The 20585-nt window shown below is 47.1% G+C and overlaps 2 protein-coding genes across 4 annotated transcripts in view; one reads left to right on the top strand and one right to left on the bottom strand.

Annotated features, from left to right (window-relative positions):
• The window catches only part of AP3D1 (adaptor related protein complex 3 subunit delta 1), a 59336-nt gene that overhangs the window by 38240 nt on the left and 511 nt on the right, over positions 1–20585 (bottom strand). For all 3 annotated transcript variants that reach the window (XM_044453395.1, XM_044453396.1, XM_044453394.1), the window contains exons 2-8: positions 8496–8591; positions 7285–7365; positions 6597–6677; positions 5751–5858; positions 4952–5081; positions 4152–4291; positions 2814–2887 (exon numbers count right to left, since the gene is read on the bottom strand). In XM_044453395.1, coding sequence (XP_044309330.1) covers positions 2814–2887; positions 4152–4291; positions 4952–5081; positions 5751–5858; positions 6597–6677; positions 7285–7365; positions 8496–8591 — 710 coding nt within the window. The remainder of the gene's footprint in view (positions 1–2813; positions 2888–4151; positions 4292–4951; positions 5082–5750; positions 5859–6596; positions 6678–7284; positions 7366–8495; positions 8592–20585) is intronic.
• The window catches only part of DOT1L (DOT1 like histone lysine methyltransferase), a 124231-nt gene continuing 123144 nt past the window's right edge, over positions 19499–20585 (top strand). The window contains exon 1 of the mRNA XM_044453385.1: positions 19499–20181. Coding sequence (XP_044309320.1) covers positions 20104–20181 — 78 coding nt within the window. The 5' untranslated portion in view covers positions 19499–20103. The remainder of the gene's footprint in view (positions 20182–20585) is intronic.

Raw genomic sequence — 20585 nt, forward strand, 5'->3', positions numbered from 1 at the left:
CACTGTGTTGTTATGTAAAGTTTTAGTTTATGATGTTACGTATTTTTAAAACTTAATGAAAAATAAGGGAAAAAAATCAACCTGATCTTTACTGGGCTAAAGTACCAGGGTGCATTCTAGCCATCATCTGGGCATCATTCTGAATAGAGCCAATCCAATTTAGAGGTAATGACAAACCACAGTTAGCATGAGTCAGTGTTATTAGACTTATTTCAGAACATAAATTAGATTTCAATTTATGTTTGTCAACCAATTACTGCAAATCATGAAATGTCATTATGGGCACTGCAAGAAAATACACGGCTGCAGGAACAAATCAAACTATAAGCAGGAAATACATATCCGTCATACTGCTTCCCCTTTCTAGGATGAGCTAAGAATTGCAAAGTCCCTGGTGCACATTACCTTTGCTGAATACTAACCAGTGGCCTCATCATCTCTGAAGAGTAATAATACTGACCTACCTCAATGGGTTATTGAAAGAATAGCAAGATAGTGTGAGGCATTTGGAAGTACATAAATTGCTCTTAAAATGCTTTTATTAATAATTGTGCTGCAATAGGTCTGTGAATGTGTGGGGTGCTCAAGTCTACAGGCAATTCAATTCATGCTTTTATCCCAAAGATACAATCCCAAATACAATTCCAGATTCTGGAAGAGAGCTTTAGGTAGCTAAAGCAAGTCAAATCAAACAATGCGGGGGTACCTGGACAAACCATCTGACCTGGTACAAGTTATCCAGCTAGATCTAGCCTAAAAGGGAATGTCTTGAATTGCAAATCAATATGCTTTACATTCTTAGCAGCAATCCATTGGCCTGCATACCCATCTAGGAACCATACAAATAGCAAGGAAAATCATTGTTTGAGAATGGCCCCAATCCAGTCTGTTATTGATGAAGATTTTAACACTGCACCAAGCCAACCGCCTGCTGGATGCTTTCTCATGTCTTGACAAGGCTGGTCATTTTAGTCAGTGTATGAGAGTTCATGGTGACTAGGAAGATGCCCCATGCTTGCCATCCCCAGACAAGACATTCGGCAACTGGCTGAATGCATTCTGGAAAGCACACCACCATTGCCCCCAAAACCATAAAGGGGTGAGGGAATGCACGAGGAACGAAGGGCCATGGCACATTTCCACAGAGCTAAAGATGGGCTAGAGCAATGCAGAGCCCTCCCTTCGGCTGCCCTTCAGGGGACAGGACCACAACTCAGAATGGGGGTGCTGCTTCATTCTAGGCCTGATACCACCCCACTGGCCACCTCTGCTGGGAAGCACCGCTCAAGTCTCACGGGGACTTGCATCTCTTGCACACCTGTGCCACAATGCATCAGACTAAAGGCATATCTAGCCGAACATCCTGTTTCCCACGGTGGCAAAACGGTTGCCCCTGGGAAGCCCAGAAGGTGGACAGCAGCACCCTCCTGCTCAAGTCCCTTGTAAGCTAGCCCTGTGAGGAATGCACCTGAGATAGCCATCTGGGCCAGTGGCCACCATGCCCCTTTTCTGGCACACTTCAAGCCATTCTTTTAAACTCTGAACCACCTCCAGTGCACTGCAAATATGTGGGGAACTGGGAAGGCATGGGCTGTACTGTGGTTTTGGACATCACACCCACCCAGGTCTGTGTTTAATCAATAAATTAAAAACACAGACTAATTGCTTCCACTGTAAGCAGGAGTGGCTCAAACCCCCAGGCATGTGGTATCCCTGCGATGCTGAGCATTGCCCTGCGATGCTGAGCAGACCTCTGGCTTGCCCTTTTTACAAACCCATGGTTTGTTTTAGGGTTGAATTTCTGACTTGGCATGGGCAGGACTTGTCATGGTCCAGGTTGCCCCTGAGTGGTATACCCACTCCCGCCTGCGGTGGGAGCAACTGAGCAGTGCGCACCAGCCTGTGGCCTTGTTCATGACCACCCGATTTGATTGTGGGTTGCCCTGACATGCAAACTGGGCCAGATTCTTTGGGATCTTAACTAGGCTTAGTGCTAACCATGGTGCACCCCAGGCCCTCATTTGAGAACAAACAAGAAAGCAGCATTTAAGTCCCACTTCAACGAAGGGGTCTTTTAAAAATGATGTCGTGAGCAAGAGTTCACAGCATGCCTTACCATGCTGACAACGTACTTCTTGTTCCCTCAAAACCTGTAAAACCATGTTCATTCCACCTCAAATCTGCAGGGCGGCTGGCTGCAAGCATTCCAAATTAAGACTGCAGCAAGAGTATTACGTGGATTGCTGGCAGGGAATCTCACAGGTTTCTTGGCTAGCAGTCTCAACAGCTAATTAAGCTGGGAACAGGGTGAGAGAGGCAGGGAGGAGACTGGAAAAGGGAGGGAGGTGTTGAAGTATACATACTGTCCACCTCGCTGAATTTCTTGGAAGCAGCCTAATTTTTTATCTTTGACAGGGTTGCCATGAACTCTACCCTCTTTGGGCAATTGGAAGAGCGCGCGCTGGCTGTTTGAGAAAGAAAGGAGGATTAAGTGAACGCTTCTCTTTGGCTGCATCTAGTCCCCTAAAAGCGGGCACTCCCGTTGCAGGGAAACCATTCTAGGGAGGACAATGTCTTAGAGGTGTCTTTCTAGAAAGGCCAAGACAAGGAAGATCAATAGGCCAACCCCTGGAGAAGCGATTCAGAGGCTGGTTAAGAGACCGGGAGCGCTACGGCTACCCTGGCCCAGAAGCACATATAATGCTGCTGATTAAAAGTTGCTGATTGCTAGTGTAATCCTCACTCTTTGACACCAGTACCGAGAGATGAGAAACACATACAACTTGCCTGACCAAACGGTTAAGCCCACTTACCTGTGTATGAGATTGGTCAGGGGCTCTATTAGCTTCTTTCCCAGCCTTGGTTCCAAAGGAGTGAGAGCACCAAACTATATGGGGGAAGGAGAGAAACGCACCTTAGAACCCTGTGAACTTGCAGATCTTGGAGGGGACAGGAACGCAGAGTTGTGCTGCTAAGAAAGGTCATGATGGCCCCTAATTTCAAAGGGGATTAAAATAATTCAGGAAAGACAAAGCTGCCCATGGCAACTAGCCAGGACAGAGTCACAGGCTGCATACTGGTCAAGCCCAACTGTTGGGGAACATGTGGCAAAGCGTGCAGCAGCCTCCACATCCTGGTTGTGGGCGTCTCATAAACATCTGGCTGGCCAGTGCAGGAAGCTGGACAAGCAAGCCCCTTGGCCTGGCCCAACCCTAAAGCAGTAATAATACTAATTACTTTGGGAACTTGCCAGAAGGTCCAAGGTTCAGCCTGTAGGAGTGGCTGCAGAGGGGGATTTAGGAAGAAGCCCTGATGGACAAGTGTTCACTTACTCTAGTGACCCACTTCCTGGGATCACCATGGGCCCCTGCTGGATTGTCGGGGGCTGCTTATCTCAACCAGGACACGGAAGCAGTATGCTTCTGCCGCTGCAGGTCCCTGGCAACTGGTAATTGTGCTACCCTGCCTTTGAAAGTGAAGACTCCGTCTCACTACTAGGAAAAATAGCCGGTGCTTGCCTCCTTCATTTTAGGGGCCAGTGCTTCTCATCCCGTGGGCAATGGACTCCACAGGCAGATAGCCCTGCCTTGAATGTACTCATGGGATTCTGGGATACGCTTAGGGCAGCTGTGCTCCCCCGAGTGTCTGCCCCCACCTTTGACGGCATAAAGTGCCCAGCACTGGCTGGCAGCGAAGATTTCCAAGGTCCCTGTTCAGGTCCCTTCCCAGCTCCATCAGGAGGCCCCAGGGGTCAGGCTGGGATGTACATGGCCTGTCCTCTTCACTCCTCCAATGCACACGTGTGTGCACTGCCAGGCAACAATTGACCCTGACTGTCCTCGGAGATGCCTTGGGCTGCACGTGGCAGGCCCCAAGCTGGGAAAGGCTGCCATGCAACCTCAGAGTTGCCCTACCCATGAAGTCAGTCTAAAATACGTTTTATGAAAGAAATTCCAGTGTCCCACACCCTGACTGCATTGTTCTGGAGCCGAGAATTAGAGGTCCCCCGCCCTGCGCATTATGCAGGTGACAGCTGCTTTCCCCTCCCCTCTCGCAGGGCTGCTGCTTCACCTCTTCGGCGCTCTGCCTCTTTTCACACTCAAGACACCACTAATGAAGACACCAGCCCCCGGAGCTGCAAATATACTTGCCAGTTTTATGATTTTAATGAGGACCCAATTATTGGTGGATGATGTCATCAGCTTAAAAAAGAGCGGAGCGAGGGAAAGGTAGTTTTTTGGATTGCGCCTGGCTAGCTCACAAATGACATTCACAGCAGCTGACTGGACACCTGGGAAAGAGGGGGCGACAAGAAAAAACAGCATTACGTTTCTGGCTCCCAATTCAGGGGAAACGTCCAAGGAGATTGAGGGGGTCCCCTGTGGCCTCCATCTCCCTCCAACTCTGTGACACGCTGTCGAAAGGCTCCCAGACTGAGGCTGGTGGCAGAGCACAGATGCAGCCTGCGCCAGGCTCTGACTTCCGTTGAGGAAAGGAGCCTGGACAACACAGAACAGTCTGGCTGCCGGCAGAAGCAGCACCGTCGTCGTCTCCTCCTTCCCTTCATCTCCCTTGGTGTCCAGTTCCCATGCCTTGAGGGAACAGTGTTTTCAGTTGCCCCGGCCTAAATACAGAAGGCCACCAGATTGGGACACAAGTAAGATTTAGCACACTGGGGCAAGGCTGGGAGTGCGGGGGGGATGAGAAACGAAGCTGGTGCACATGGTAACAGCTATGTTTACCCTTCACCAGCTCGCCAGAGGCCTAGCTCAGGCATTCTCTACAGCCTGCCTCTTCTCTTATTCCCGCAGTTCCCTCCCCCATGCACCAGCACCGCCTCCTCTGCCGAACTGCTGTTTCACTTGAATCTGCAATGCACTAGCCCAGCCCTCATGCCACTGCAAAGAATAAGACTGGAATCTTCTGGGCTCTGGTTACCCCACCCGCTCACCAGGATCTGGGTCTTCCAGCTTCTCCTTAAGGCGGGGGAATGCAGGCCGAAGGGATTCTGGGTATTTCAAAAATACTTTGTACATGATCAATACTGCTTTTTTCCTGATGTAAGGCTTTGTGTGGGACATCTGCCATGGGGAGAAGAGAGACAGGAGAACATTATCAAGATTTCTTTCTAACACTGTTTAACACCTATACTTTTACTACCTTTTTCCCTCTGCTGTTCAGGGGCTGCTGGGGGTGGGAAAGCCTTTGGGCAAAGATTCTGTCCGAGGCCGAGCAGTTATTGATGACGGTACCAAAAGGGGTGGCAAAGTCTTGACATTTGCCTTGGAAACATTGATTAATAGGGCTTGAAAGTCAGCAGTGTGCGTTTCACACAGGGGCCCCAACCCGCATTCCTCTGCCCCAGATACAACCCCAGAGGCTGCAGAGTTTGGCTCATTCTGGTAACGCTGTTGCAGCTTGGAAGAAACAGTTCCTCAGCCTTCCATCAAAAGCTCCAGGCCCGCCAAGGTCCTGAAAACCACGTTTCAAGTCCCCCCACCCCTTTGATAGCATCTGCTGGGCTTCCCCTTCACTCCAAGTATACTGGGACAAGACCCTGCTCCCAAGCCGGACACCACTGGCTCTTTGTCCTTGCGTGCAGAGCTTCATCACTTGAAGAACACTTGAAACCAGGGCCGATTTTAGCTGGGGGACAATGTCTCTCAAAGGGTAGCTGGAACTTCAAAGAGGCTCGTCAGAATGAACAATGCGAGCCTTGTGCAGCAGCCTCCCTCCCTGCACGGGCTTACCAGGGTCATGATGTCGTTTGCCAAGTCTCTGGCAAGATCGGGAGTCACGAAACAGGACAGGCCAGTCAGGGCAACTCCAGTATCATACTGGTTGGGGCTACTCAAGTCCTGGAAGAGAAAGGCGGTGGAGAGGGGGGACGGATGGAGGAAAGACAGAAGAGGGAGGGGCTCTGGTCTTTCTGGTAGTGCTTTGCAAATCCATTTCAACAAAGCTTCAGAACCGACAAAGTCACATGTGCACCTGTGAAAACTTACCCAAAGAAGGGACCCCACTTTAAAAAATACAATGTTTTGCCATTTTAAATGAATCGAGCATGTTTGTCAACAGCAGAAGGCCTTCTCCAGAGTCTTCTGCTTTCTGGGAAGAGGCAGCAGGCAACAGAGGGGGGCTCCTCAGCTGCTACACCTCCACCTTTGGAATTCTCTTCCTGGGGAGCCTGGCCTGACATCTGCTCCAACGGTCACCTTTGCATTGCCAGGAAAAGACTTTGGATGGCAATTAATTGTTCTGAAAGATGTGGCTGCTTTAACTTATTCTTTATTTGGCATGTTGTGAATAGCTGCCTACCCTGCATGACCACAGTTCAGAGTGACAAAGCAGGTGTTTTGCCAGCAAAATGGCCCAGGTTGGACTGATGGCATCCCCAGGCAGGTATGAAAATTCGAATCCTACCTGAGAGCCATGCTGGGCTAGGTGGCCTGCCTTGGAACAAGGCAGGTTCCTACATTCCTGACAGGCAGCAGTCAGTTTTAATAAAAGCAAGCACAGAGATGTGACACTCAATGGAACAATGCAGTCTGGCATCATGTAGGTGATGAAAGTGGCGTTCTGAAGGGGACACCTACCTTTCGGATCTGGTTAGTCGTCAGCATGATGACATCCGTCCCTTCGTGAAAGCACTGAGAGGCAGCCAAGTATCCGATTCTCTGCATAATTATGGAAAAAAGAGTCATTACCCTAACCCTCCTGCTGGTATAGACAGGAACGGGGTCTCCAGCAACATTCTGAAAAGTCTGAAGTGTTGCCTAACCGTTTGGCTTGCACCAGAGAACTGTCCTGGCAGGACAAGAGCTGGGGCTGCAGGTGAGCTGCAATCCTAGTGCAAGCACAGGTGGATGAGAATCATGCAGCATAAGGTACTACAGGCAACGTTCAGATTCTTGAGAAAAGTTGACCTGTATCTTTCTAGGCCTAATTGCTGTGAAACTGCACTTCAGAAATCTCAGAAGCAAGAGTGATCTGGCTTCCAGAGGTCCTGGGATCCAGAGCTCCTGAAAGCTCTTGACTACTCTAAATGACAAAGAAAACCAGAAATAAGCAGAAAGGAGGGGAAAGAGAGATTATGCAAACCGGCCTAACATATACAGGTGTCTGAACACAGCCAGTTCTGACTTTTGAGAATGAGGACATGTGGGAAGAATAATCCTGAGGGGGTGAGTTTCAGAACTCCAACTGAGCCATTGAAGAAACTCGCAGGCGCAAGAGGAATGCTGGGTGGATTTCCGGAGCTTGCATTTCATATAGGCCACTTACCTTGAATGTGAACTTCGATGCACTCATGACTTCAATGATGTTGAAGGCTGCCCAGCTGATGTCATAACCCAGCATCTGCAACTGGTTTTGGGGGCGGAGGGGAGGTAGGGGGAGAAATAAAAGCCAAGGCATAATTCTCAGCACAGTAAAATATTTAAAAAGCTTGTAAGATACATCCATCTATTATGAGCAGAAAGACACCTCCATGTGGCATGCATGACACGAAAGCAGTGACTCTAAGGGAATCTGGACAGAATGCACATCTTTGATGCTTTCAGAATCAAGACCAGTCATACCCCGACTGGACATGGGAGCTACCTCAAACATCCCACTCCTTAAGGCAGCATTCTCCAACCTAGTGCTCTCCTAGTGATTTGGACCACAGCTGAAATTATGTTTGAACTTTTGCCGTGCTGTTGGGAACTGCTAGACATCTAAAACATCTAGAGCAGACCTGGGCATTGTACGGCCCGCGGGCCACATCTGGCCCGATGGCTAACCCTGACTGGCCCGCATGAGGTCACTGGCAAATTAAAAGTCAATGCAAATATATATCGTCGTAATATAGATGCAAGCAATACAACTGCACTGCTTTTATTTTGAAGGATCTGCTAAATTGAACTGAATTTATTGCTTTTCATGTAATGTTAATGTTTTTGTGAATATTCATTAAATAGTGTTGTTCTGTGCTCCATATTTTCATTGTATCATTGTAAAGTTTCATTTCCTGTTTTTATAGAGCTATATATTGAGCAGAGCTGTAAGTGTATTGGTCCGGCCCTTAACAACAGTCAAAGTTTCTCATGTGGCTGCATAGGAAAATTAATCGCCCACCCCTGATCTAGAGTAAGCCAGGTTGAGGAGTGCTGTTTTAAGGCAACCAACTACAAAAGAAGGGCTCCTGGAAAAGTGGGAATATGGACTGCATCTGTGAATCCCTGTATGACAAGCTACAGTTGCCACAGCGGTCTGAAGGCACCAAGAAGAGCTAAGGAGTGCCTGGACGAAAGGCCACCTGGAAATCCCCTATGAGTAGCCTTGAGTTCCAAGGAAGCAAATTGGCACTCCAGTGTGGCTTGTGCTATTGGATGCAGGCATGAACTGCTTCAGACTGCTCAGCAGCCCGTCTTGGGAACGGCCGTGGAAGAAGAGGCTAAATACTTCTCAGCAGGCAGCAATGTAAGGCAGTACAACCTGAGGAAGGCACTTACGTAAGTGAGTTTGCAGACAGCATTTGCTTTCACAGCAATGTTATCCTGCTTCAACTCTTGCTTGATCTCATCGATGCACTGAGAGATATACTTCGCCTGGAGGAAGAGAAGGCCAAGGGGAGGGTCATCAAGACAGGTACTGCCCAGCAGCTGCGAGGGACTCTGCTTCTTCTGCCCAACTTGGCTTCCCTGAGCACTGTCTGTGTAGTTCTGAGGGTGAAGGGCAGCGGGATGCCCACTCCCATGAGAGGCTGTGCACTGCCTCGTTATGCAAGTGGTAACTCTGGGATTTCTGCGATGACAAACAGGCATCCCTAAAGCAAAAATTCACACAAGGACACAGTGGGGGATTTCCACGGCCAGGTGAGTCAGGAACTTGTTTGCACTGGGTGTGACTGGATTATCTGGTTGAACACATAGCAAGATGGTCTGTCTTCCAAGGTCATTGGGAAGGAGCCCCACAAGACGAAGCAAGCAAAACATTTCATGCAGGACACTCAGATCAAATCTACTCTTGCTCTCTGCTGGGACACACACAAAAGTGTGAAAAATATAGAGAATATGTGAGGCAGACTGAACTTTTCAGTCCTTGCTGAGCTCCACAACTCTCTGAGCAGCCGTTGGACAACTGCTGTGCTTCAGCTTAATCTACCTTGCAGGACTGATGATGAAAATGCAATTGGATCACCCTATGTATGATTGCTTAAGCTCTTGAGAAGAACAGCAGAAAAAAAATATGTGCAACCAGTGAATTCCAGGGAGTGGCTGGACTGGGGTGGTGCTGCCCTGTCTAGAAGAGAGTCAAGAGGTGCAATATAGACATGAAAAGTCTAAAAACTCTCAGAATTCCCTACAATTCCCAGCCAGTTAGGGAAAGCTAGAAATTGCAGAATGTAAGAAGAGTATGGATGAAATTACACCCTTAATTACTGCCTGGTCAAATTGCCTCTTCCAAGGCATGCCCTGCCATTACAAAATTCAGGCACATACAGCGTAGTTGCTATTTCCCAGCGCTCCAGGACAAAGCAAAGAGAACAGCATCATTTGGCCTTCTTTACAAGTCTGAAACGCAGAAGACCCCATGACAAGACAACCTGAAAACCACAACCATTTTACAATGCCACCTGAAACATGGGAAAGATCCTCTGCGTACATTATGCAACAGATCTCCTGCCACATAGTACCTTGCACTAAATATTTGATAGCTGTGTTGCAGCACAAGAGAACAGATGTCATGGGATCCTTGAGAGGCATATCTGGTTCTCCTGGCCCAGGTGGCACCTGCCTTCGCCAACAAGCCTGTTCACTATACTTGCCAACAAGCCACAACTCAGGGCACCATTTATTTATTTAAAACTTTTACATGCCATCCTTTATGTATAACATCTCAGGATGGCTTATAACATTAAAAATAGAATTCAATAAAAGAATCAATAAATTCAATAAAATTCAATAAAGCAAAAGCTATGGCCAATCTAGACAGCATACTAAAAAGCAGAGACATCACCCTACCAACACAAGTGCGTATAGTCAAGGCTATGGTTTTCCCAGTTGCAATGCATGGCTGTGAAAGTTGGCCCATAAGGAAGGCTGAGCACCGAAGGTTTGAGGTCTTTGAATTGTGGTGCAGGAGGAGACTCCTGCGAGTCCCTTGGAGGAGATCAACCCTGACTGCTCTTTAGAAGGCCAGATCCTGAAGAAGAAACTCAAATGCTTTGGCCACCTAAAGAGAAGGAAGGACTCCCTGGAGAAGACCCTGATGCTGGGAAGGATTGAAGGGCAAAAGAGAAGGTGTGAAAGAGGTTGAGGTGACTGGATGGAGTCACTGAAGCAGTGGGTGTGGGCTTGGGTGGACTCTGGGGGATGGTGGAGGACAGGAAGGCCTGGAGGAGTGTTGCCCATGGGATCACGAAGGGTCGGATACGACTTCGCAACTTACAAGCAAGCAAAACCATCAATATCACAATAAAACAATGTATAACCAATAAAAATAAATCAAATCAAAAAGCAACTGTTAAAACCATTAAAATACTATTTTTTAAAATAATGCTTAAATAAAAAGGTTTTGACCTGGAGCCAAAAAGAGTGTAAGTTCGGTGCCAGGCAAACCTCTCTGGGGAGCCCATTCCACAATCTGGGTGCCACGGCAGAGAAGGCCCTGTTCTGAGTAGATGTACTTTTTACCTCCTTCATGGAGGGTTCTCGGAGCAGGGTCTCTCCCGCAGATCTTAAGGAGCGTGAAGGCGTATAAGGGTAATATAGTAATGTGATGTCTTAAGATGTGTGTGATTAAATCTAATAACGAGTAAGTGTCCAAAGTAACTCTGGAGAAGCACTTGGGGGCAGTTGCAGTCTTAGGAGGGTAGAAGGCAAAGGGGGCAAGACCAAAGTTCAAAGGGATGGGGCTCAAATAACAGCCTACTTTAGCTTGGTACTCTTTAACAGCAGCAACTAAGTGCTCTGCCCACAATGACAGGCCTTGGGAAGCCACCCACGGCCTGTGTGGTGCTGTGGTTAAGAGTGCTGGGCTGGGGCTCAGGAGAGCTGGATTTTAGTCCCTACTTGGTCACGAAGCCCTCAGGGTGACTTGGGGCCAGTTACTGACTCTTAATCTGACCTACCTGTAGAGGGGTGTTGAGGAAAAAATGGAGAGAACCTTGTAAGCAGCCTCAGGTTACTTGCAAGATGAAGAAAGCCAGAATATAAATGCAATATAATGATTGGCAGGTAGGTGAAATGGGCATGCAGCACTCCAGAGGGCCAGACTGAAAAATGAGCTGGCCTGATTTGGACCCTGGGCTCGAGGTTCAAGGTGCACTTGCCACATGTGGGAAGGCCTGATGAAGCACAGCTCAAATCAAAAGCTGAGAGAAACCCCTCAAGAATCTGATGTTACCTTTGCAGAGGAAAATACGACACAGGCAACCCCTGCCTCAAAAGGGAAGGGAGGGGTAGCAGGGACAAGGCAGCAAGGGAGAACATTTAAGAATTTAAATGACCTTTGGGCAATTGCAGAATTTGAGGAACAAAGTGCTGCGCAGAGCAAAACCTCCAGGTGTGGGGGGGACTGCGCATTCCACTTCTACCTCTCCCCACGGTTTAGAGTAATGCAGATTTTGCAGACAAGAGAGCACTTAGGGGTTTGCTTACTTATAGAACTGGCAAAAGTTTTGCTCTTCTGGGAGCAGATTTCCAATAACTTTGGTACAAAGGTTTGACTCTTGCAGGAATTCCCCTTAAAGCAGGGTATCTGTAAGCTTTTCTAATATAATTAGGGAACAGAGTCCACTTTTAAGACAGCGAAAAGCCTTTTTGATGGAGCAGACGCAAACAATGATCACAATGATCTCAGAAGACATTTCTCACATGATTCTAAGGTCCCTGCTACATTGTCCAGCCCCTATGGACAGTTTAAAAGGCCTTTTCAGTAGCAACCTGAAAGGGTATTGTAATTCTTCTCGTGGGAGAAGGCACAGAGCAAGTGGAAATGGGGTATACGTGCAAATCCCCAAGGAAGGCTGAAATCTTATGAGGCGTGTCATGGTGACTCCCTTGCTGGTGAAGCAGTGGCAGGGGGTGGCACTTCTGAGTGAGGCAAACAATAAAACAGAACCGGCAGCAGCTCGAGTGCCAGTTCCAGATGCGGCTTAGGTAATCAAGTGGCACTTGAGATGCTAGCTAGCCCCTCACTGGGTCATCACCTCAGCTTGATTTGGGAAGAAAGGGTGTGTTTTGCCCGTACCACACACCCTTGGAAAGAGCACCTTGGAGATCTTGTTCTATTCCCCTCCAATAGAAGAATGCAAGCAGTACTCCTGTGAACATACAGGAGGGAGCAATGGACAGTCAAGAATTGTTTGTGCTGCAGAAAGGAAACAAAGTAGTTTAAGTGCATTTATACATATACAAAATATGGAAGAGCCCAATCCAAGACATTTGAACAACACTGTAGTGGCCCTATGGACCACATGTCTGGCAAAGCACGGACAGAACCATTTCCCCATCTGACACAAATTCCTGGAGCACAGGTCTAATAATGGGGTGGTGATTACCACCTGACTGAACCTAATAAATGCAGCAGCCTTTATGACTCCAGTAAAATTATTAGCCACAAGGGATGTTAGCAGTCAGGTAACGTCGATCCTATGTTTGAAGCAGATCATGACAACAATGACTTTTATTAATTCAAAGGTTTAATATGCCAGTAGGGTACATGCATGCCAGCCTAAGTGTTTAAGTGAAATCTAGTTTTCCCATTTTCACCTGACTTTAATATAATGCTAACTTTTGAGTATTACATATTTGCAGCTTTACAAAAACACAATTAAGGGGTGTTTGGTGAAAGCAATGCATTTCTGATTACCACAACAGCTATTAATTTTATGGAAGTGATGAACGTTTTTGAAAACCCTTGCTTAATTCCTCAAGATGGTTCCCGTCATCCATTTAAAGACATACATATTGAGAGGGAATGCAACTGACACATGGTAAGGTACGGTTTAATGACAGGAATGCTACCTCAAGAGGTGACAAGTGTCAGGGAGCAGGCTAAATGAGGAAAATCCTGATGCATATGATAAGCAGAAGATGGATTATACCTCAGTCTGCATGAATTATCACATCCCCATGAAGTCTAAAATCCAGTTTTCCTCTCTGCATACAGTTCATGGATTTTGTACTCCGGAGGATAGCATCCAGCCCTTGTGGCCCATAGATTAGACACGGAACTGCATTAGCAAGGGGTAGGGAGAACCAGGAGAATGAGCTCTGCCTAAGCCTCTGTGAAAAAAGGAAAACATCCTGCCTTTCTACCTGGGCATTTCAGTCTCACTTCCCCTCCATCACCCCACACAAATCACACTTCACTCCATCATGGGAAGCTGCAGAAAGTGAGGTGTGATTTTCACCAGCTTTAAATTTCAGAAGCCCAATTCAGCATCTCTGGAGAATATCATGTCTTTGCATTTCAACTGAGAGTTGGCCCAAAGAGGAGCACATTTTAATTCATTTTAAAATGCAAATTATGCCTGCTGAGCAACAATCGCTCCTGCAGCAGCTGAGGAAACAGTGCATTTAAAATACAGAAGGAACAGAAAAACGTCACGATTGGCATGGTGAGGGCAATGCACACCCTGTGTCTGGAGCAGTCGTGACACTCTGGCATCAGAGCCAGAGGTAATTCCAACAAACCACATTAATTCTACCCATAAGCTTTGCGGCAGTCAGGAAGGAAGCATTAGGTTTTGATTAGCTGAGCTGGCCTCAAGTGGACGGCAATCAGCAAGGTTTCCTAGCTTCCACTAGCTCAGCTGCCTGGATGACAGAGCAGGTGGCAGCTTAGAGGCCTAGAAAAGAGGCATGAAGAGGCTTGGGAAAGCAGGAAAAGGAGCCAGCAAGGAGGTCAGGGAAATGAAGCAGAGGCTGTGATAGGGTGGAAAGATGGGAGGTAGGGAGAGCAGGTAGCTAGGAGAAAAGTGGGAAACTCTAGAGCATACTTGATGAACCTCTAATTGATTAATCAATGCGTCCAAAATTGCTCTGATGGGGCAGTGAGACAGGCGAGTGGCTCTTTTTGGGCTGCAGACCTTCCACTAACAGCCCCTGCATCTCTTTGCCCCATGCTGTTAGGATACAAGATTCGAGATGGGTCCTGAGCAAGCCCTGTATGAGGAGAAAGGAGGCAAGGACTCATATCTGCTGAGCTCTAGCTGTGCTTGATTTGGCGCTATAATCCCACAGCCTGCCTTGACATTACTGTGGAGTACAGGCTAAATTCTAGGGCAGTCAGGAGGGAAAACACATGGTACAAAATCAGACACACCTTCCAGAACAGATTTGGGGAAAACAGCGCAGATACTCCTAGGGAAGATGGCAGCGTACAGATTTCTCGGACTATAATTCCCAGAGTGTCTGACCATTGCCCATGAATGCAGGGGCTTACAGTCCAAAAGAACTCTGGCTTTCAATCTGTAATATCAGAACTCCAGATGGTACATTCCTTGCCGTATCTTTTACGACACAACTGCAGAATTGCTCCATGAGCTGTAGGAGCAAAATGCTGCTCTGGGAAGAGCAGCCTCATCATCAAACATCATTTGTGGCAAGAAATTGCAGATGAGCTGCTTCTAGAGGCTTCTCTGGGAGGCCAATATGATGTGAATTGTCTTCCACAGGTAAAACTCCACCTCCAATAGTCGACTTCTCAGGCAACATGACAAAATGTTGAAAGAAATGAAAGAAAAGATGAATGCACAGCATTCTGAGATGTGCATCATCTCCAGAAATCATTTAAAATTTCTTCCTCTCTTTCCCCAGGTCTCTCTTGCAATGACATTATTTGCAATAATGGCACAATTATCCTCTGCCTCACGGCAGAACTTCCTCTAAGATGTGCCTCTTTCCCACATCTAGCCTGGGCAACAACTGAGACCGGCTTGATGCACAAGGGTACCATGTCACAGCTGAAGGCATTACCCTGCTTGAAACTGTCCCACTGCGAGCATGCAGGCTTGGAAGCAAGAAAACGCCACAGGCAGCATCAAAGGAGCACCAGTTTCTACACTAGTGGAAGAAATATCCCTGCAACCCCTGTGTAAGTCAGGGCCGTCAGGAAGCTCAACCATTTCCCTGCAGACTCTCAAATTTTATTCGGTCTCAAAAGATCCTGGAATGGGACACCCCCAAGCTGCTATACCACTAGCACCAGGGCATAGCTGACAGAAGATGTGCTGCTACAGGGGAACTAGTGTCAGAGTGCAGAGTATGAGCCTGATGCTCTTCCTGCCAGGAACTGACCCTCAGGAAAGCTGTTTTGGCCTTCTGGAATGGGGAAGACACTTTCCAAAAGCCAGGAGACCCCCAAATGCTTGGAGGGACAGGGAGAAGGCCATTTAGGGAATACTGGCAGACGAGACTAGGAACATGAGGTGCTGCATTTCAAGTCAGGGGCTGTGGTTCCCTACTCCAGAACTAGAGTGCCTCAAGGATTAAGTGAGCCAGAAAGGGTTACCCCGAGGGGGATTCCTGTTGCTGCTATTTATGATCTGCAGTCCTGGCTGTACCTCAGTCTCCACTAGGGTTGGGCAGCTCTGCTGAGTCTCTGCACTGGGTGTGACTATGGAAACACAGAAACAGAGCGAGTCAGAAGGGGCCTCCCAGGCCATCTAGTCGGACCCCCGGCTCCAGTGGGCTCTGCTCATGACATGTCCACCATGTGCATGTCTAGTCTATCATTGAACACGCTGGCTGAGGCACCGATGGGGCCTCAACCACCTCCCGAGGAAGCCCATTCCATACCCTAGTGGTCCTAACTGTCAGGAAGTGCTTCCAGGCATCCAAATTAAACCTTGGTTCCCTGAGCTTGGCTCTGTTGGAGCGTGTCCTGCCTTCCTCTGCAGGGGAGAACAGGTCTCTGCCCACCTCCGTGGGATACCCCCTCACACACCTGTATGTTGCCAACAGATCCCCTCTGAGTCTCCTCTTCTCCAGGCTGAAGAGACCCAGTTCCCTCAGTCTCGCCTCATATGGCATCCCCTGCAAACCGGCCACCAGCCTTGTGGCCCTGCGCTGCACTATGGCATCTGGTCATGCCTGGTGCAGCAGAACGGCCCTTCTGCAGGAAGTGGGTGCCAGCTGTGCCTCTGCAGGAGTCGTAGTTTTCGCTTGGCTCCTTCCAAATGCAAGGCACTCCCAGAAGTTTCAGAGATAAGCCACTGAGGGCAGGTAAAGCTTTCCCTGTCCAATGTAACACTTGTTCAAGCACAGGTTCATTTGAATTCAGAAAAGCACATGTGGAACTGCGCTAGATAAGGAGCCGCCTTAATGAATCAGAATAAGCAACTCTGCATTTCTGTTCAGTAGTCCCCCTGAATTCCAGCCAAGTCCTGCTGGATGCGCCCTTTACATGGCAATTCCAGGGACCATGATCCTCGTTTTTCCACAGCATCCTGGCAAGTGAGCTACAAAAGATGATTAGTGCAGCGACAGACAAGTACTCAACCTTTTATAGAACAGTGACAGAAGCAATGCAGGCATTTTGCACTGCAAATGTTTAATACATAGATACATATTTATCTGGTGCTTAGGATCTTAGGACATGAGCACTATGAAATATCCTACCCACGGGCTTCTGATCTTAAAACAATGAGAAGGAAACAAAATGAAGGGAAGCACCTACTTGCTGCACAGGCATGATTATTTACAAGCCTGCTGCTATTGCTGAGGCTTTAAAATTCAGGACTGCCTCCTTCTCCAGCGTGGCTGTGAGACTGGAAGCTTTTTTTTATTAGAAACCCAGCTTCTAGCATCATCCAACCCAACTAACTCTGGTTAATCTTAACTAGGATTTGCTTGATATAACCCCAGTTCAAACCATTCAGGAAGCTGGTTTGTTTTTAATCATCCCTGTTAAGAAGAGTCAGTTTGGTGCTGTGTGCAAAGCTAAGCAGTAGTTTATCAAAACACACATCCTTCTGACAAAGCAGGGGGCGGGGGCTTGAACTGAGGGAGAATAGGGCCTCTTCTTGTTACAATAAGCCATGATTTATTTTTATGCCAGAGCACAGCCAATACACACATTCCAACACGTATGACTATAAGCACAGAGACTGAAAATGCTGAAAGAAGTGTCAAGAACACTAGAAAGACACGGTGTACCAACAGAACCAACTTCCACTAGAAAAACAGTATTGGGTATAGCTACCTTATCTCTGCATTTTCAGACAGTGAGTACTTTAAATCTGACCACACTGCAGACATGTCCAGGACACAAAGATCTCCAAGGAAGGATGACAAAATTTCCAGATGACTTCCCTTGTGCCTGGGAACTACTAAATAGAAATGACTTTGCATGCAACCAAACCAACTTTATCGGTATGTGGTTCAGCATTTTTGCCTGCTAATGATTCAGCTTCTTACCGTCAGCTGGTTAATAGTACAACTGATTATATCAGTTGCTGACAAATTCATCTTAAAGTTAACCTAGCAATTTGGATACTCAGGAAAAAATTGTTTTAGAATTCAAGCAACAATACATAAGCTACAGTTTATCTAACCACAGCTGTGCCAAGACACCACTGCAATTTTTAACAGACCATAGTCTTTTCCAAACACTTCACTTTACTTGCCAAGGTTCTTGTAACTTCCTTTCCCCAACCCAGTCATTTCTTGCAGATTTGCCAGCAGTGGTTCCTCTTTTGGCCTGCCATTAACCAAAGGCTTGCTCTGATCTCAGACTTGCTGTTCAGCAAACACTCTGGAGAGCACATACATGACATGGAAAGTCCCAGAATGATGCTCACCACACCCAGTTAGAAAAGACTCCTGAAATTATGGAGAGTCACTGACAGTACACATGTGTAGACAACACTTAGCAAGACAGACCAATGGTTGTATCCTACCAAAAGGTATCAGAGAAGGAAGCAAGACCATTCCATAAGACATGCTGAAAATTTTATGCCTCTTCCCTCTCATTCTTTTTGTGTGCGCATGTGTGTGATATCTTTCCAGATTGTACTCCTGCAGGCAAATATTGTCTTGTTTAATTGATTATATGTAAGCGACTCTGGGAGTGCTTTTGGCTGTGCAGTGGCATGAAAATAATTCAAATAAAAATGCCAAACAGTGCATGTGTGAAAATATGCTTCTTTCATCATGCTCACAATGATTTTGGGCATAACTCCCTAAAAACAGACACAGGACTACCACTGTTTGTAAGAAGTACTGAGCATGTAATGTGCTAGAACCAAAGCAGAATAGAGGGGAAAAGAACACTTTTCAAGTACCTGAAGGGTCATACTGAAGAGGGCTGCAACCTGTTCTCTATCATCTCAACCTGTAGCATGCAAAATAATTGGCTTAAGTTACAGGAAGATAGATTTTGGTTGAAAGTGAGGATGTCCTAACCATCAAGGCAATCGGACAATGGAACCAACTGCCTAGGGAGGTGGTAAGCTCTCAGTCACTGGAAGTTTTCAACCAAACTGGAGCACTTTAAACTGGATCCCCATGTTGAGAAGGGTAGTTTAGTTGATGACCTACTTGGCCCCTTCCAACTCTAGGAAGTCCTGCATTGGCCCATATCTTAATTAGAACCAACTAAAATGCCATAAAATAGCAAGCAAAACTTAGTATTTCATGTAATTGTTTGGTTGTACTGAGCAATTCTTCTTAGAAAAAGAACTACTGACATTTTATCATCATGTAAACTTTTTGCAACGTCAGTAGTACTATGAAGACTGTAAGTTTGATGCTACAATTAATATCAGCTTCTGATAGTCAATAAAGATATCAGGTTGCTTGTTTGCCATCAATAAAATATGTATGCCTGATTGTTAAATATGTATGCCTGATTGTTGTAGCACGGTTGAAAGGGTTTTTCCACAAAGGTTAGTAGCCTGGTTGGGGTTGGCAGAGGGATTGGACCTGTTCATGCATATGCTTGTAACAAGCCACAATGTCACACAGTGTGTGCCAAGCAGAATATGGATGATCCTGACCCAGCAGCAGCTTATCTTGTCATCCAAGACTGCATTGACATGAACAACAATCTTTCAACAAGTTGCCACAGATGTCAAAACTGTATCTGATGTAGAACTTGCTCCAGATAAAGACATAAATAGAATGTGGCCATTAACAGCACCAGCTCTTGTAACATTCATGACACTAAGCAACTTGCAAAGGGCTGATGTAGCAGAGTAGCTAAAAGACTGAGCTGTGAACCAGGAAGTCCCTGCTTCAAATATTACCTCTCCAATGCATAAAGCCACATAAGCTTAAGCAGGCAGCCCTCTCTCAGCCTCACTCCTCCATCTGCAATGAGGGGGCAATAGCTTGCATTGGAGAGCTGTTGTGCAGTTTAGAACACAATGGTGTCGAGTTAGTGCTTCAAACAGCTGAAAGTGCTCTCATTTAGCACTTAAAGCAACGGGTTTTTTTATAGAACAAGTCTGCAGCTTATGAAGATCTCTAACTGCAAGGCAGTCTCCTGCCCACGGGTTTACAATTCAAACAACATGACATAAATGTAAAAGGGTTGGAACAATGAAGAAACAAAAAAAACTCAGGCACCGTTTCTTCATATGCTTTCTGGTGGAAAGCACCCAGCATCACCAACCAAAAGACACTGCACAGCAATTTCACCTGTCTCTCTTTCAACAGAACATTGTGACTAGCAAGAAAAACCGACAAGATGGGAAAACACGGGAGGACTAGTACTGGGAGACACTGGACAGGTCTGCAGGACCAAGCCGGCCATTGTGGCTACTTAAACTAAGGTGCACTGCTGTGGAAGCAAGCATTTCTAATATTTAGTGCCCAGCTGCAGCTAATCCCTGTGCAATCCTGGGGACCCAATGAAACATGAACAACCCTTGTATAAGCCATGCTGCTTTTGGCTTATACTCTTAGCCCTCGCACAACCCACTCGATGGGGTTCACAAGCAACTGCCAGCTACTGGAAAGGCAAACCACACTGGGGAGGTACTCCACTCCATGGCTCTGATTGTGCAAAGGAGCTTGATAAAAACAGGATGATTACACAATAAAAACCTTGCCTAGAAACACCCACTACTATAAGCTTTTTTAAAATAGAAGGGCCCACCCCAACCTCATGCCCTCCAGTTTTGTCAGGCTATGCTTCCCATCGTTCTCAGTCAAAGAGAATGCCTCAAAAAGGAGACGTGGAAAGGTACGTGTGAGTTCTTACTTCCTCACTCTCCTGTGCTCTACTTCCAGGTGCCTGCCAGGTACATTGAGCCACAGCTCCAATCACTTGCAACCAGCCAGCCACTGCACGAATGAGACTGATAGGAGTTACAATACGGAACATCAGGACAGCATACAGCCTGGGGAAAGGGCACTAAATATTAGAAATGCCTGCCTGCACGGCAGCTGATGGGACTTGCAGCCCAAAATATCCAGAGGCTATTCCAGACCAGGGAAAAAGCTGCTAGGTAGGATGGGTGGGATGATGGGACTTGCAGCCCCACCAGGGCAGCAACCAAGCTGGGGGAAGGCCACCGCAGGGTCTGGCCGGGATGCTGGGGCTTGTAGTCCAGGACACCAGGACGGCACCCAGGGTGGAGCGAGGCT

This window comes from Varanus komodoensis, unplaced genomic scaffold (assembly GCF_004798865.1).
Source record: "Varanus komodoensis strain SLA01 unplaced genomic scaffold, ASM479886v1 scaffold79, whole genome shotgun sequence".
NCBI classification, from domain to species: Eukaryota; Metazoa; Chordata; class Lepidosauria; order Squamata; family Varanidae; genus Varanus; species Varanus komodoensis.